The sequence below is a fragment of the Tigriopus californicus genome, chromosome 3 (genome assembly GCF_007210705.1).
Source record: "Tigriopus californicus strain San Diego chromosome 3, Tcal_SD_v2.1, whole genome shotgun sequence".
Classification (NCBI taxonomy): Eukaryota; Metazoa; Arthropoda; class Copepoda; order Harpacticoida; family Harpacticidae; genus Tigriopus; species Tigriopus californicus.
This window is the reverse complement of record NC_081442.1, coordinates 8,238,273-8,252,550: the sequence shown is the minus strand read 5'-3', so window position 1 is coordinate 8,252,550 and position 14,278 is coordinate 8,238,273. Positions and strand designations below refer to the sequence as shown.

The 14,278-nt window shown below is 44.9% G+C and overlaps 3 protein-coding genes across 3 annotated transcripts; 1 reads left to right on the top strand and 2 right to left on the bottom strand.

Annotated features, from left to right (window-relative positions):
- Window positions 1-16: 16 nt before the first annotated feature.
- Window positions 17-3,192, bottom strand: LOC131878363 (uncharacterized). Its single transcript, XM_059224312.1, has 2 exons — window positions 982-3,192; window positions 17-904 (listed from the first exon to the last, which is right to left on the bottom strand). Exons 1-2 carry the CDS (start codon window positions 2,961-2,963, stop codon window positions 97-99), a joined length of 2,790 nt encoding a protein of 929 aa, XP_059080295.1. The 5' UTR covers window positions 2,964-3,192; the 3' UTR covers window positions 17-96.
- A 558-nt stretch (window positions 3,193-3,750) lies between these two features.
- LOC131878362 (cytoplasmic FMR1-interacting protein-like) lies at window positions 3,751-13,881 on the bottom strand. The gene is made up of 15 exons (XM_059224310.1): window positions 13,521-13,881; window positions 11,354-11,654; window positions 10,751-11,268; window positions 10,409-10,684; window positions 10,120-10,334; window positions 9,897-10,053; window positions 6,489-6,633; window positions 6,265-6,421; window positions 6,002-6,193; window positions 5,510-5,920; window positions 5,304-5,443; window positions 4,844-5,239; window positions 4,435-4,768; window positions 4,224-4,371; window positions 3,751-4,149 (listed from the first exon to the last, which is right to left on the bottom strand). Exons 1-15 carry the CDS (start codon window positions 13,725-13,727, stop codon window positions 3,955-3,957), a joined length of 3,792 nt encoding a protein of 1,263 aa, XP_059080293.1. The 5' UTR covers window positions 13,728-13,881; the 3' UTR covers window positions 3,751-3,954.
- Window positions 6,950-10,091, top strand: LOC131878364 (uncharacterized). Its single transcript, XM_059224313.1, has 3 exons — window positions 6,950-7,326; window positions 7,406-9,656; window positions 9,726-10,091. The coding sequence occupies exons 1-3, from the start codon at window positions 7,171-7,173 to the stop codon at window positions 9,884-9,886; spliced, it is 2,568 nt and encodes an 855-aa protein (XP_059080296.1). The 5' UTR covers window positions 6,950-7,170; the 3' UTR covers window positions 9,887-10,091.
- Window positions 13,882-14,278: the final 397 nt, after the last annotated feature.

Here is a 14,278-nt window from a genome sequence, read left to right as displayed (position 1 = left end):
ATTCTTTCTCAAGAAGAACCTTTCCGACACGGATATATTTTTGGTGTGGCAAAATCCCCGATATATAGATCCCAATTAACAACAGACTTCAATTTTCTATGCCATGAGCAGGCGCTTGGTTGGTTTGCGAGGGGGATTCCGCCGATTCGTCGAAGCCTTGGTCACAACCGGGGTCGTGAAATCGCCCGCACCGCGCTGGCTCGAACCCGAGCTCACGTCCAAATGTGACAACTTATCGGCTAAACCGCTCAACTCCAAGTCGTCCTTGGGCACACGACACATCAACGATTGTTCTAGAAAGCGATTTTCGTATAAACAATCCAGGCGATTCCGCTGAACCGAGGGTAAGATCTCGAGTTTTTGCCGTTGAATCCTCAACAGGTCGTGACACTTGGACAGATACTCATCACGGCAATAGCACTCCACTTGCCATTGCAATGCTTGGATTATGGCTATGTTCACCTGGAAATGAACTGAAGGGCTAAGGATGTGGTCCAACTTCTTCTCAACGAGTTCGAAGAGCTTGACAGTGCCTTCAAAAAAGGAGGCCGCCGCTTCTAGATCCTCCTTCATATGATGGAGGACACCCTTAAAGTTGAAATATTTGACTATGATGACGAGGAGAAGTGGTTGTGAGCAATGCAGGCATGTGCAAGATGGGTCATCGTCCAACCACGAGGGTGTGACCATGAGGGCTCGTTTCAAATTGGGTGAAGCTCCCAGTTTGTCCTTGGCCTTCGATTTGGGTACCTTCTTTTTGACATGGGACACATCTCCTACAGGGGTGGACGTGGCTATGGTGGCTTGGGCGATCTTCCCAACACCTTGCAATTTCAACTCGGCTTGATCCGCATCATCACAAAGCAAGTCAATCTCCACCATATTCAGCAAGCTTGAGACGAATCTATAATAGATAGATCGTTTTTGTAGGACCATAAATTGCCAGTAAAGAGGGGGTAAGTTGTATTAACGCGCATTTACCTGGTGGGCAAAGCCAGACTTTGAACTAGTTCTAGATGAATTTTCCCGTACAAGCGCAACTCCTTGGCCAATCCCGTCCAAAGAAATAAATGTGACCTCAAAGCGATGATTTCATTCTTCAATCGGATACTCCGCATATGATCCAAGAGCAGTGAGTCGTATTTACCAAATTGCTTCTCAAGAGATGCGCATGTGACCATGATATTCCGATAGGCCTCATAGCCCAACTCATGGGGCCCATGGTGAATTAAGCTATTCGGAGGGTTCGGAATCCTCCTCTTTGTGGCACAAAGGGTCAATATCCAATAGGATTCCGATACCAAAAGACGTCCGCTGCAATCTGATGTAGCCAAATCTAAGACCGAGCTGCATATTTGAAAGCATTCCTTGATTCGAGATCGGCTGAGCAGATCCCAGGCCAAGGCGAGGCTCAGGTTTAATTGGGCTGAAGTCTTTGGTTCTTGAAGTAAGGCTTTCACTCTGTCTTGTTGGGAGGGGTTCAATTCCCCTTGGGATTGAGCTAACGACTTCAATGCACACATTTCTTGGTCCTTGTTGTTGAACACTTGACACGCTTCCCAAAAAATCCCGCGAGCAGTTTCACTTTCCGGACTGTATCCCAAAAGATCCAAGAACTCGCCAAGGCAGCCGATCATCCGGATTACGGAATTTGGAGACAAACCCGTGCCACTCAAGGACCGCTCTTTCAGTCCGAAGCCCTCTTGCAACAACGCCAAGACCTTCTTTAACACACTAAAGAGCTCTATCTCTCTTTCGGCCGTCAGAGTGATCACATAAGGGTTATTATCCCCAATGTCTTTGCAGTTGTCATTGGGATCATCATTCGATAGGGCGTTTTCGGGTGGTTTGGTTTGGGCGGCTAATCGCGCATTGGATTGAATCTCTTGGCTCGTGACGGATACCAATTGATCATATGAGCATCGGAAGGTGTAAAAATGCGTCAGAGCCAAGCAAACACTCGCACTAAATGGTGTTATGGCTGTGGCTTTTCCACGTTGAATTCGCCCCAAGATATCTTGTAGAATTTGAACTACCTTCAAAGTCTGACGAGTGTCCTTCTCACTGACGGCTAACTCGAGTATTTGATTGAACAAGGCCACGATTCGAATTGAAGGTACGTATTTGCCAATGGGTTGCATGTGATCGACAAAAAGCCGTTGAGATGCGGCGAAAACCGATTGCGCCTCTGCGATGCGCTTTTGACTGACGAGACAAGCGCCCATTTTCGTCCCTTGGGCTACCAAGCGTTCATAGCACGGAATGGTTTGATTGGGATCGGCGGGCCATTTCTCACGAACGAACACAATGGTCATTTGTAATCGGTCCAGGAAATCGGACACGGCCGGCACGCCCTTTTTGGCGGCTAAGCAACGGATGTCTAAATCCGTGTAGAGCACAAAAAACGATCGCCAAGCGTAATCGCCCGCGCCAAAACGGTGGTCTTTTAAAGCCAGGGCCAAATGCGGCTGCCAATTGGGGCTGGTCGCTAACAGATCGTGACATGATCGGCTCAGGGCCAATAAATGCGTCAGAAAGACGACCAAATCGGGAGCCGCATTGGTAGATTGGACAAAACCTAAAAAAGCTTGCCCCAACAAATTCAAATGCGGCCAATCGAGATCAAGTAAATAACGTTTCAGGATGATATTCAAGCCCGCACTCTGACATTTCTCATTCAACTCCGTTGGGCGGGTCGGAGCACGGCTCAATGTCTCAAAGGCTCGCGTTAAACATTTGGCTAAACTGGCCTGATGGGCGGTCTGGGCCACGGCTTGGTAGTAGAGGTGAAAGGCGGCGGCATTCAAGAATTTGCCCACCGATGCGGCTGAGTCAGTGGCGGGAAAGGGGGCGGAATCGACTTGGTCCAAGAACTTTGTGACCGTTTCTATGACGGAACCGTAATCTTGCGCTTTAAAGAAGGCGTTCAAGGTGGTGGAGCTCAGGGTAGGTGAAGCCGTCATGGTGAGCTGGTTGGTCTTGGCTTGATTGACCCGTTCACAAGGTCACAACCTTCACAACCCAACCTCCCGCTCAGAATGTTTATGTGAGAAGTAGGCTGTATGGATGGATGGATTGACGGACGTCTGGTGAAAGCTCACCAGGTGGAAGGGAGGGAACTGAGGGCGACAGGGGCGATAGGGGCGACAGTCCAGGTCCTTGAAGAACGCCATTGTTTGTTTGTATTGTTTGAATTGGGGAATCGAGGAACAAAAACCAAGGTGACTGAATTTGTCCGGCTAACCTGCGTCTAACCCTCACTTTCTCTTGGGATTCTTCCAGATGGTGCCAGTCGCCCGGATACTGGACAAGGGACTAAGAGGATTGCTAGCAATCAATAGCAATCATGTGTTATTCCTTCACATATTCGTGCTTTATTTTCTTGGCCAACTTCCGAAATATAAAAATCCTTTCGGCCTAGAAAAAGCCATTCTTGTTAGAAACATCGGACGATTGGTTTGCGTGCTATTCCCTGGCATGAGTAGCTCAAATCAAGAGTCGATGATTCCTAGTGTTCTTCCTAGTATTTAATGTTTTCCCGTGTAGTAATGTCTCAGCTTATTAACAAACAACGTGAAAGTATGCTACGCCCTCAAATAAGTGAACGAAAGAGCAAATAAAATGCTCTCTCACACGAAACATTAATCAATTTTATTAATACAACACAATTACCACATTACTTTCGACTCCACTTACTTAAGGATGTGATCGGTGTTATGGGACCCCCCCCACCCAATGATGTTTGAAGACTTTGGCAATTCACGGAAGCTTTTATTTGGATAATGCTGATGCATACATTGAATGACGGTGGAAAATTAAATATAATCTAGAAATGCATAGGGAAATCAGAGCGTGGTGAGAAATCAACCCCAAGGAGTGCACAATTGTCATGCGTTACCGCACGCCCACCAAGGGTTGTTAATAGTTCTTGATGGAACTGCATGATTTCAAAGCTTAATTGGGTGCCCTATATTGACTTTGACTGGAGGCCAATGACTGATGAATAGGTGGCTGGAAGCATCGAACGTGTTCTACGGGCATGTTCTCGGTCTCACCACAACTGGTCTTCATGTATTTGTTCAACGAGGCAAAGATCTGCGAGTTTAACACCTGGAAACGACGGATTCGATCCACCATTCGCTTTAATTGCTGAAACACAATAGCAGACACGCCCAAGTTACACATGCGAATAGGAGTTGGATATTCCATTAGATAACACTTACAATGCCTTTGATGTTCTCATCTTTGCCATCGACTTTTTGGACTCGGAAGATGTGATAACAAAAGTCAAGACACTCGAAACGTCGTTGTTGATTCAACAAAACGATCATCACACATCCGGCCCAATTCAAACCCTCTCCAAACATTTGTCTATTAAAAAGCAAGGACATAAATCAATGGAACTAAAAAAATCTGCACAATCCAATTGCTCACTCAATGTTGAACTCATTCTCTCCCACTGGAATGCAATACGCGTATTGCAAAGCCGACCATAAGCGGTGGAACTCCGTGCATTCATCAATATTGATAACGCCATTTTCCGGGGGATTGCCTGTCCAAATCGGATCATCCAAATAGGACTTGATCCGGGTGAGAATCACCTCAAAAATGGACAAACCGCAACAAAGTCGTTCCCGAGTGAGTAAATCTCCGTCCTTGGCGATTTGAGCCTGCTTGGCATTGCCCATCTTGTCAATGTTTTGAACAATCTGCAGGGCGACGTACTTGGCTTCTTGACGTTTTTGCTTGGATTCTTGTTTTTCGCCCTCTAAGAACACAACAAACAAAATGAATGAATACAAAGACACAAACGAATCAGGGGCGTCTAAAGTGACGTCTTTACCTTTGCAAAAGGGTCTTGGCAGAATATTTTGGAAGGGTGCCGCGTGCAAAAGGTCCATGACTTCTTCTTGAGACAAGGCTTGTTCGGTCATGAGGCAGAAAATGACTGCGTTGCCGAATTCGCGGAAGATGTGAAATAGTTCAGTTCGGGCATCGGGATATTGCACAATGTCTTGAAGGATGGCTTGATAGTAGCTCAGAACCCCGGGCGATCCATAATCGTAACGGGGAAGTTTGCATTGCTTGGGCATAGCACTCATAAGAGTCTTGGTGAAGTTGAGTATATCTCCTTGGATCAAGGCCTTGATGATTTTCAAAAGCTCCTCCATGACCACAGCAATCCCTTGATAACCCAAGAGTTTGGCCATTGAACGAAAATGGGGCATACCCACAAAGCCTAATGAACCAATATCATAGCATCATAATCGTTTTCGATGAATTTGTTTATGTTATTGTCTTACCAGCGTATTGTGAATAAATTGTATTATTGGCCACATTCAAGGCCTTACTGCCCCATACGTAATGATGAGCCATTACAGGAGGCTTCGTCTTTTCACGTTGGGTCTGATTGGAAAAGAGGATTTCCCGGCATTTAATAAACCTACACAACAAGCAAGGTGACGAGTTAGACGGCATTTGGATAAGCCCAGAAGTTTGTCTTCAATACCTATTAGTAGCTCCGTTGAAGCAATAATTCGGCAAGAAGTCAATGTTCAGTTCCCAAAAGACATGCAGCGTGATCCTTCCATAGGGTGCCAAGACATTGTGATTAGCCTCGGCTACCATGGCATCAAAATCATCCAGGGCCAAATGCTCAGACAACAGTTTATGAGCGAGTTTGTTGACCTTCAGCAAGTTCTCAAGTTCGACCACACCTGTTAAATCTCCCGCTTCGAACCTGGAGATAGCCAAGTCCAATGACTTCTGAAGGTAGGAATTGATGCGCTGACAAATGAGCCGATTGAGATCGATAGATCGACCCAGAAGTTGGACGTGGCGTTGTCGCAGAAGAGTCACGTAACGATTGGGAGGCGGTGAAGGGATATTCGTTCCCATGGTTTGGCATTCTTGGCGAAACCTGGATATTGACAAAATGGTTTTTGAATAAACATAATCTGCGGAAGAAATCCAATCCAACTTTAAGGCCACATTTACTTACCTCTTATCCAGCAAGATGGTACCAGCTAAGTGTTTGTAATAGATGTAAATCTGGTCGCTCAATTTGTAAACAAACTGATCGAAACAAAGGTTGACTTCGGCTTCGACTTCATCGTAAAGGTATTGTTTTCTGAACACCGTGAGGGCATAATGAGCACTGTCATTGTACAGATCCAATGGGTACAAGACACACCTACAAACGATTGGACAATTGGAATAAATTCTAGGGTAGGGTAAGTGGCAGGAATGAAAATAAAATCTTACTCCATGTATGATGAGTCATTAGTTTCAAGGATATGGTCTGTTAAGATCCATGGCATGGACATGTCGATGGGGAACTGAATTCTTTGTCCCATGGTCATTTCGAGGTAGAACTCTCGATACCAGAGTTGAGACAAGTCACAACAATCTTGTAAGCTTTCTACAAACAAAATCGAGGAATACGTCAATTGGAGGCCATTTTTTATACACGCTTCTTTTCAACTCACTACTGAAGTTCAGCAAATAATTCCAATTGAACGAGTTCTTGTGGAACTCGTCAATCTTCATGAGAATGTTCCCATCAATATCTTTCCTCAACGTTCTCTTTCCTCCGGACTTGTCAGCAATTAACGACTCCAACATTGTTCGCACCTGAAAACAAACATATTCAGTCGTGGCTTTCTGTTTCATACGTTAATCTCCTTGTTGTTTTAAGGTAGGACCGACCAATAGCTCGTTAGTATCCCATACCAAGAACGACTGGAAAATGGACGGGAGTGCTTGGGTCTGGAATTGACGATTTGAAAACAAGTGAACGCATTGCATTTGCGTCCAGGCCATCGCAATAGCGTATTTCCAATTTCTGCCCAATCGAGCAATTGGTTCAAAAGTTATGTCCTCTCAAAGTGCAGTGCACACAAAGAATGAACTTGTGGTAAACCGTTATCAAAACTTTATTCTGCGAGGATTTATCTAGTGAGCTTTGAGAGGGCATACTTTTTATTCCCGTTGTTCGATTGAGGAGAAAATTAGAATATGTTGTTGCAGCGACCTGGAGCCAGTCTCAAATGAAAAATAACGCAAGGCGTTTGCTCAATTCCAAAACACCAAATCTCGACCCAAGCAATCCCCGTCCACATTCCAGTGGTTTATGTCTATATTCACTGTTCCCCGGATATTTGAAACTCCATGCTTTTGCACTATTCACCTCATTTGATTAAGGCGAAAGGAACAGACATGATTCGCTTTGGCCAGGAAATCCAAAACTTCGCCGAGAACACCACAGCTCATGGTTTTCGCTACATCGGCCAACGAGGAGCATCCTTAGTCAGCCGATTGTTCTGGGTAAAGAAAGTACTAGTAGTTGATGAGTACCACAAAAAAACTGAGGTTTCCTATTAATTTGCCTTCCATGTGCGATCAGATTTTTGTTATAGGGAGTGGATTCTCACTCGTGGGATATTTGGCTCATCAATCCTTTGCGGATTGGTCGTCGTCGCCTGTGATCACGACCATTGACTCGGTCTCGGCTTCCATTAAGGATCTGCCTTTTCCGACGGTAACAATCTGCCCGAAACTGGATACTAATCAATTCGCATATCCGGAAATGGTGGCTAACGAGCACAAATTTAATGTCAAATTAGAAGAGGCTCAAGAGATTTGGAAAGATTTTGGCTTCATGAAAGAAAAAATCCTGCAAAACATTGAATCACACTTGGCTCGCCTAGACGCCGAAGGTATCTCCTGGCCTCATATTGACGAAGAATTCAAGTTTCGGAATAGCGTAATTACGTGGCTCTTCCGAAATCAAACTACACCAGAAAAACTATATCAAGAAATGCGGCAAAGCTTAGGTCACGACATTAATTTTAAGACCTATGTACGACAATTGGGAAAGATATACGGCAAGTTCAAGAATTTACCCGCCGTTCAAACCCATGTGGAAGAGAGAAGGCTCAATCAGTCCATGGGAGAGGCGGACTTGTTCTATAAAAAAGGATATTTGATCTGTGGACAAAATGGATTTCTCGAATTTGGTCAATTGCTTTCCAAGTTCTCACATCTATTTGGTCAATCCTTTCAACGAGAGGAACACCATGAAAAAATTTATAAAGCCCAGAGTTGCTCCTTGCTCACACCTGATGAGATTAAAATTCACGACTACTATGCTTCTCTGGCTAAAGTGCTTGGATTTAACAACATATCTTTGTACGAATTACCCAGACTCGCTCATCCACCGCCCGCGGATCAAAAAGGTTTGAGCACATTTCGGGATAACACTCCTTACACAAGCTGTAATCAGACAAGGTCAAACATGCGCCTTCACAGCACTATAACATGCAGCCAATCAATGTTCACTAATGCCAAACGCAGGAGTGAACAACCATGCATTGGCAAAGGCTCAAAGGCAGCATGTTGCAGTGCGGGCCAGGCCTTGGGCGGCTTGGATAATTTAGAGAACCTAATGCGAGTGATGCGCTATGCCCGCCACCTTTCTCCATCCCAAGACAATTTCACGCGATTTTTTGAGCCCTTTTTTAAACCGGACGTCGAAAAGCAACTCAAATATCCGTTCCATCATTTCCAATCCGGCTATTTTAAGAACGGTCGGTTGGCTCTCAATCCTCATTCAGCGATTCCTGTGTGTCGTTTCGATGACGGTCAAACATTCTCAAGCAACGAACAAACTCGAACCGCCCGTGAATGTGAGCTGATTCAGCCCGTGATAACGGACCGCGGCATGTGCATGGCATTCAACTCGGACTCCTTAACAACTTTGTTTAACAACAATGAGTACCTTCAAATCATGAAAAAGGTGTTTGCAACTGAATTTGAGCGAGATTTACCCATCGTGAAATCGATCACGGCCGGTGATCACGTCGGTTTCACCGCTTTTCTTGACCAAAGAACATATTTACAACCCGATTTTCGGTATTCTTCAAACATGGGCTATGGTAGCTTCATCGTCGGCTTCAATCCAAGTTGGAAGTCCTTCAATATGAGGTCCAAAATAACCCGACTAAGGATCGGATATGAAACAGAGGTCCTCATCACACCCTTCGAGCTCAGAGCTTCGGAGCGGCTACGAGATCTGAGCTTTGCCCAACGAAGATGCCGATTTCCAGATGAGTTAACCCCAGACATGACCTTCTTTAAGCGATACTCGCAAGATGGATGCCAATTCGAGTGCTTACTGAAAGCTGCCACTAGTATTTGTCTATGCACACCTTGGGACTATCCTTTTCTGGTCCCTGAATTACGAGATACTTGCAGCTTTTACGGTGCTCTCTGCTTCAATGAAATCCTCAAAAACGTCACAGAGAACGCCAAATGCTCTTGTCTAGCGGATTGTAGCGATGTTCAGTACAGATTTACAGAGAAAGAATGGCCCGTGGATGTGGCTGCTTTATGTAAAAATAGACTAACCGCTCAATTGTTAACAATCTTGAAAATGGTTTTGGGTTTTTACCCAAGTTTTCTCTATAAATACGACGCAGTTATAAACAATGTGAGTTTAGGTAGTTTGAGGATGGCGAGTGACGAATATGGCGAATTTTGTCGCCGCGCCTTAAAACATGATTTTGCGATTCTGACCGTTCGTTTGGATTCAAATATTTATCAAAAGGCATGGCAAACAACTCGTGTTTCTCTCGCAAATCAAATTGCCAACATAGGTGGGTACATTTTTCCGTCCTTTTGCTTCCCCTTTTGACCCTCATTCATCCATCCTTTTTAAATTCTAGGAGGCACTTTGGGCCTGTTCACCGGAATGAGTTTTTTGAGCGTCATTGAGGTCATTTTCTGGTTGCTCCGGTTTTTTTTCAAAACCATGAACTCCCAGACTAATTTGAAGAAAGAAGGCACGTCAAAAACAGGATCTACTCGGAATTCATTGCGAGTGTAAGTTTGCTTACCATATACAATTGAGTAGAGCTTGGACCAACATTTCGCCGCGGCACTTTGAGATCGTAGCCACCATCTGGATCGCGTTTTCCCTTCAAGGCCGGATCATCATTCGGCTCAATCCCTCGAATCCAATCCGCACAACACTCACGAACTGACACAATAATGCTTTTAAAGGAGAAAATACACCTTGTTTTAATGTTCAAGCGGTTTTTTTCTTTGCTTATCAATCACCTTCGAATAAGATCCTTCTTATTCTTAATGGATTTTCTCAGCGGCTCTCTCAGTTGAAGCTGAACGAAATCCTGAAGCTCCTGGTATATATTCCTTCGAATGGCGTCTGTGAAGACAGTCTCCATCCGGGCCATCAGCACCTGAAGACCTTTGATCATGGCAATAATCTCGATTAGGGCAAATTTCTCCTCGGATGAATAGTTGTATCGTGTGGCCTAGACGACAAAAGGGAACAAACAATACAGGCAAACCAATTCAAAAATCTAGGCTCATAAATCCGCATTCTCACTCTCTCGTATTCTTCGGCAGTTTGGGGACATTCGTTGTTTTGATGGTGGTCTGTGGGATGGAGTAACTTCCACGAATACAACTCGGTCACTTGACTGGTCCACTCAGAGAGCAACTGCAGTCCCCGGAAGGCTAACTCACTCAAGGTTCGATTCTCGCTATCAGATCTAGGCGTTTCTTTGTAAGTGGTGGTCACTTCATTCGAGTATCGGGCTAATTCAGAGGAAAACTTCAAGTGATCTTCTCGCATTTTGGGCACGTGGATCATGAGATTGGCCTGAAAAATATCTTCATTGGTTATTTCCCCCACAACAGCCATGATTTTCATTCCCGTTTGGATTACCTGAGCCGAGTTGGAGTTGACTTGAGAGGACAAAGGCCACTTGCCCGGCTCGTAATGCTTCATTTTTTTGACATAATTAAATGGTGCGATTTGCATGTCGCCAAAAAGGGGCACCACCTCGAGATCATGGAAAATTTTGTCCATTTTGTCGAATCTCAGTCTTCTTTTTTGATCCAATTTGTTCACGTTAACTTGCTCAGAGTCGATGAGAAAAAGGCAAAAGCCCATCACCTTGACAAGCATGTGCTTTTCCGACGGCGTTAAATACGCCTTAGTGTCGAACATGGTCAAACAAATTTGAATGACGTCACAAAAGAGATCCTCGTAGTTACGGATCTTCTCCAAGTTATCCTTGAGCGTATCACGGATCTTGCCTTGGGTGGCCAAGAACATGGACAAGTTCTGCGACTCCTGCAATGACTGACTGTCCGCCATCACTTTGAGAAATTGAGCAGCACGTCGGTAAGTGGCATAGTCGTTTTTCACTGACGACTTCATGTTCTTGAGCTCGTCCAAGACTAAAAATGGATTTTGAATCCGATATAGGAAGTAAAGTACACTTATCATTGGGTTCCAGACCCTGCAAAGAATCACTTGTCTTACCAGCAAACATATTAATGAACTTTCCCAGAGTGAGCAGATAGGCCTCCGAGACGAAATCTTTGCGTTTCTCCTCGTGCGAAAGTCGTTTGACCTCGCCGCAGAAACGTTCGATGGCTTTTCGTTGAAAGTGCATCAAATTCATGAGCTTTTTGACCTCGGGCGAGAGCACCTCCACGGTCTTCTCGTAGATCTCGACCCGATTGGGCTGTTCATTGGATTTGGGTTGCGGAATGGCACGAGAGCAACACCGCCAAGTGTATAACATAACCGCGTGCTCATGACCTTCTTCCAACATTTCATTCTAAAAGAGTCAATGCACAAGCCAAGATTTATTTGGATGGCTACATGACCCAAAATTATGCATTCAATGCTATGAAAGCAGTCGTAGTGTGTTGGTAGATCGTTGACTTTCACCCTATGTGATATTTCAATTACAACATACGTTGCTGCGGTAGCAACATTCCCGTGAGTGAGGTCCGAAATGATAATGGCTGTGATAACGCAGTGGGAATATATTGTCATTTGAGACATCCATCAACTGATGGTAGTCGAAACAAATGCTCAGTTAAGTATTCAATCAGATGTTGCTTTGGCTTTCGAGCGACCTCATAACTTTTAAGTCAAATTTATCATCATAAAATGCAGGCCTATGGAACAATCTGAATGCCTTCAGCTAATTTACGCCATGCCTCACTTCTATGGCTTTCCGATAGGTTTGCCGTCAATGAGTCATTGTTGCCCAATGCCACTCGTTGCTTTCTGAAAAAAGCGAGCTCGATTAGCCAGAAAGTTAAGCAAAATATAAGTACTATCTTTCAACTGGCAAGACATTCGATGGATCTACATTCAAATCCGCTTTTAAGTCGACACTGGGGTATGGCTATCGTTGCATCCAATTCAAAGGGGGGCCCAAAACGACAAATAAAGAAATGAAAAAGGTACGGATGCAATTGAGGTGGCAGAATTTCTTCCAAATTTCCACAATACCCTAATTTGATATGCTTTAAGCTGCTCACTTCTCTGGATTGGCCGAGGATAGGGATCTCCTTCCCCAGTTCCAATTCGGTTTCCGGAGAAGCTGCTCAACCACCTCGGCAGCTACTCTCCTCTATGAAATTGTGCATTCTAACATCAGCAACAAGAGGAGAGTGTACGGATGCTTCGTGGATTTCTCCAAAGCATTTGATAGGGTGGACCGAACGCGATTATTCCTCAAACTACAACTATGGGGAGTTCCGCGTTCAATCTGCGTCCTGCTGTCCAACATCTATGCGGGACTCAGATGCTCCATTCGATCTGGTGAGGACCTATCCCCATGTTATTTCACTTCCGTTGGCCTTCCGCAGGGGGATCCACTATCGCCAATTCTTTTTAATCCTTATGTATACGACGTGCCCGAAGCTCTTACACACCAAGGCCCCTACATCAACCGTTTTCCAGTTCAATATCTACAATATGCAGACGACCTGGTTCTCTTGGCTGATTCAGCCATGGAATTGCAAAATGCCATCAATGCACTCCATGCTTATTGCCAAGAGAACGGCCTTCAAGTCAATAACATCAAGACGAAGGCCATGGTTTTCCATAAAGGTCGTCTGCCTCCCACCTCCTTCCATATCCACCAAAGTCCGATTGAAATCGTCAATAATCTTAATTATGTCGGTTTCACATTCTCAACTCAACTCTCCTTCACCAAGCATCTCAAATCATCAATAGTCAAAGCCAGGGCCAGGATCGGATACATTTGCAATAGACTTCCTATCAAGAATCTTCCCCTTCCAATAGGTCTTCAACTCTTCCGGACCTACATCACTCCAATTTTCCTTTACGGCTTTCACCTTTGGCTTCCCAACTCCGCCCAATCCGCCCTCAAATCCGCCGATGCCACCTTCACCAAGTTCCTCAAACGATACCTGTGCGTGCCCCAATATGCCAATAATGCATGGACGCATTTTCTATGCCAAACCGAGCCCCTCACCATCGGGCTGGCAAGGTTAGTGTCGTTTTAACCATTTTAGTTTCTTCTTTTATTTCTTTATCCATATTTGTGTAAGTTGCTTACATACACAATTCTATTATGTTACAAGTTGACATGACCGAGAGTCGCAATAAATGATTTATTATTATTATTAATCTCAAGGATATACATGATAATATTTTTACTCACCAAGGATGAGTGAACCGTGGCCTCTTCGATGTATTTGGCCACGCCCGTGATGAAGGCCTGCCGGTCCTCAAAGTTGGTGTCGAAATCCGCCTGATACACGATGGAGCAGGGTGCGGCCTCGATGCACGGCTGCTCATCCGGCAACGGCAACTCGTCCAATACGTCCACATTGGACAAGGCGTCCGCCAAGGTCACCTTCTCGGCCATGGTCAGGACAGCCAATCAGATCACGCCCAGTCAAGATCAGAATCAGCAATTAGAAACACATCGCCACTCAATCAAGCAATCAATGGCTTCACTTGGACTTCCTAACTCTCCGTCTCTGTTGAAGGAATTCGGTCTCCTTTTTATCAATCCAGAGTTTGTGTTTATTATCACACTCCACTCAGGCTCGCCATTTTCATACTTGTAGGTCAGTACTTTGACTCCATGGGTTTGTCTGACGGAAATGATCGGACATAAACGATAGTTTTTGGAATATTGAGACGACCATTCATTGAACTGGTAGCATTTTAGCTTGAAATAATCCCCTGGGTATGGATGAACTTTGAACCATGGGCAGTCAATTCAGGATGTTAAATTCTACCTAGCTTGGCTTGAGCTTAAACCGCAGCGCTGAGTTGGGAGAGGAGCCGCTCCTTCCTTTTGAGGCTGAATTAAGGCTGGAGCACGCTCAGGCTGACTGGGCGGGAAAACCCCCCCATCATGATGTGGTTTGTGGCATGTTGTCTTGGGTGCTCTCGGACAATGTTCCGCGG

What these genes read in the sequence shown, in the direction of transcription:
- LOC131878363 (XM_059224312.1), bottom strand. Translation starts at nt 2,963, where the DNA reads ATGACGGCTTCACCTACCCTGAGCTCCACCACCTTGAACGCCTTCTTT. An exon ending in AGTCTGGCTTTGCCCACCAG is followed by an intron (nt 905 to 981) that starts GTAAATGCGCGT and finishes TATCTATTATAG; the next exon opens with ATTCGTCTCAAGCTTGCTGA.
- LOC131878364 (XM_059224313.1), top strand. Translation starts at nt 7,171, where the DNA reads ATGCTTTTGCACTATTCACCTCATTTGATTAAGGCGAAAGGAACAGAC. An exon ending in TAGTCAGCCGATTGTTCTGG is followed by an intron (nt 7,327 to 7,405) that starts GTAAAGAAAGTA and finishes ATGTGCGATCAG; the next exon opens with ATTTTTGTTATAGGGAGTGG. An exon ending in AAATCAAATTGCCAACATAG is followed by an intron (nt 9,657 to 9,725) that starts GTGGGTACATTT and finishes TTTAAATTCTAG; the next exon opens with GAGGCACTTTGGGCCTGTTC.
- LOC131878362 (XM_059224310.1), bottom strand. Translation starts at nt 13,727, where the DNA reads ATGGCCGAGAAGGTGACCTTGGCGGACGCCTTGTCCAATGTGGACGTA. An exon ending in GTTCATTAATATGTTTGCTG is followed by an intron (nt 11,269 to 11,353) that starts GTAAGACAAGTG and finishes ATCCATTTTTAG; the next exon opens with TCTTGGACGAGCTCAAGAAC. An exon ending in TCAACTCCAACTCGGCTCAG is followed by an intron (nt 10,685 to 10,750) that starts GTAATCCAAACG and finishes GATATTTTTCAG; the next exon opens with GCCAATCTCATGATCCACGT.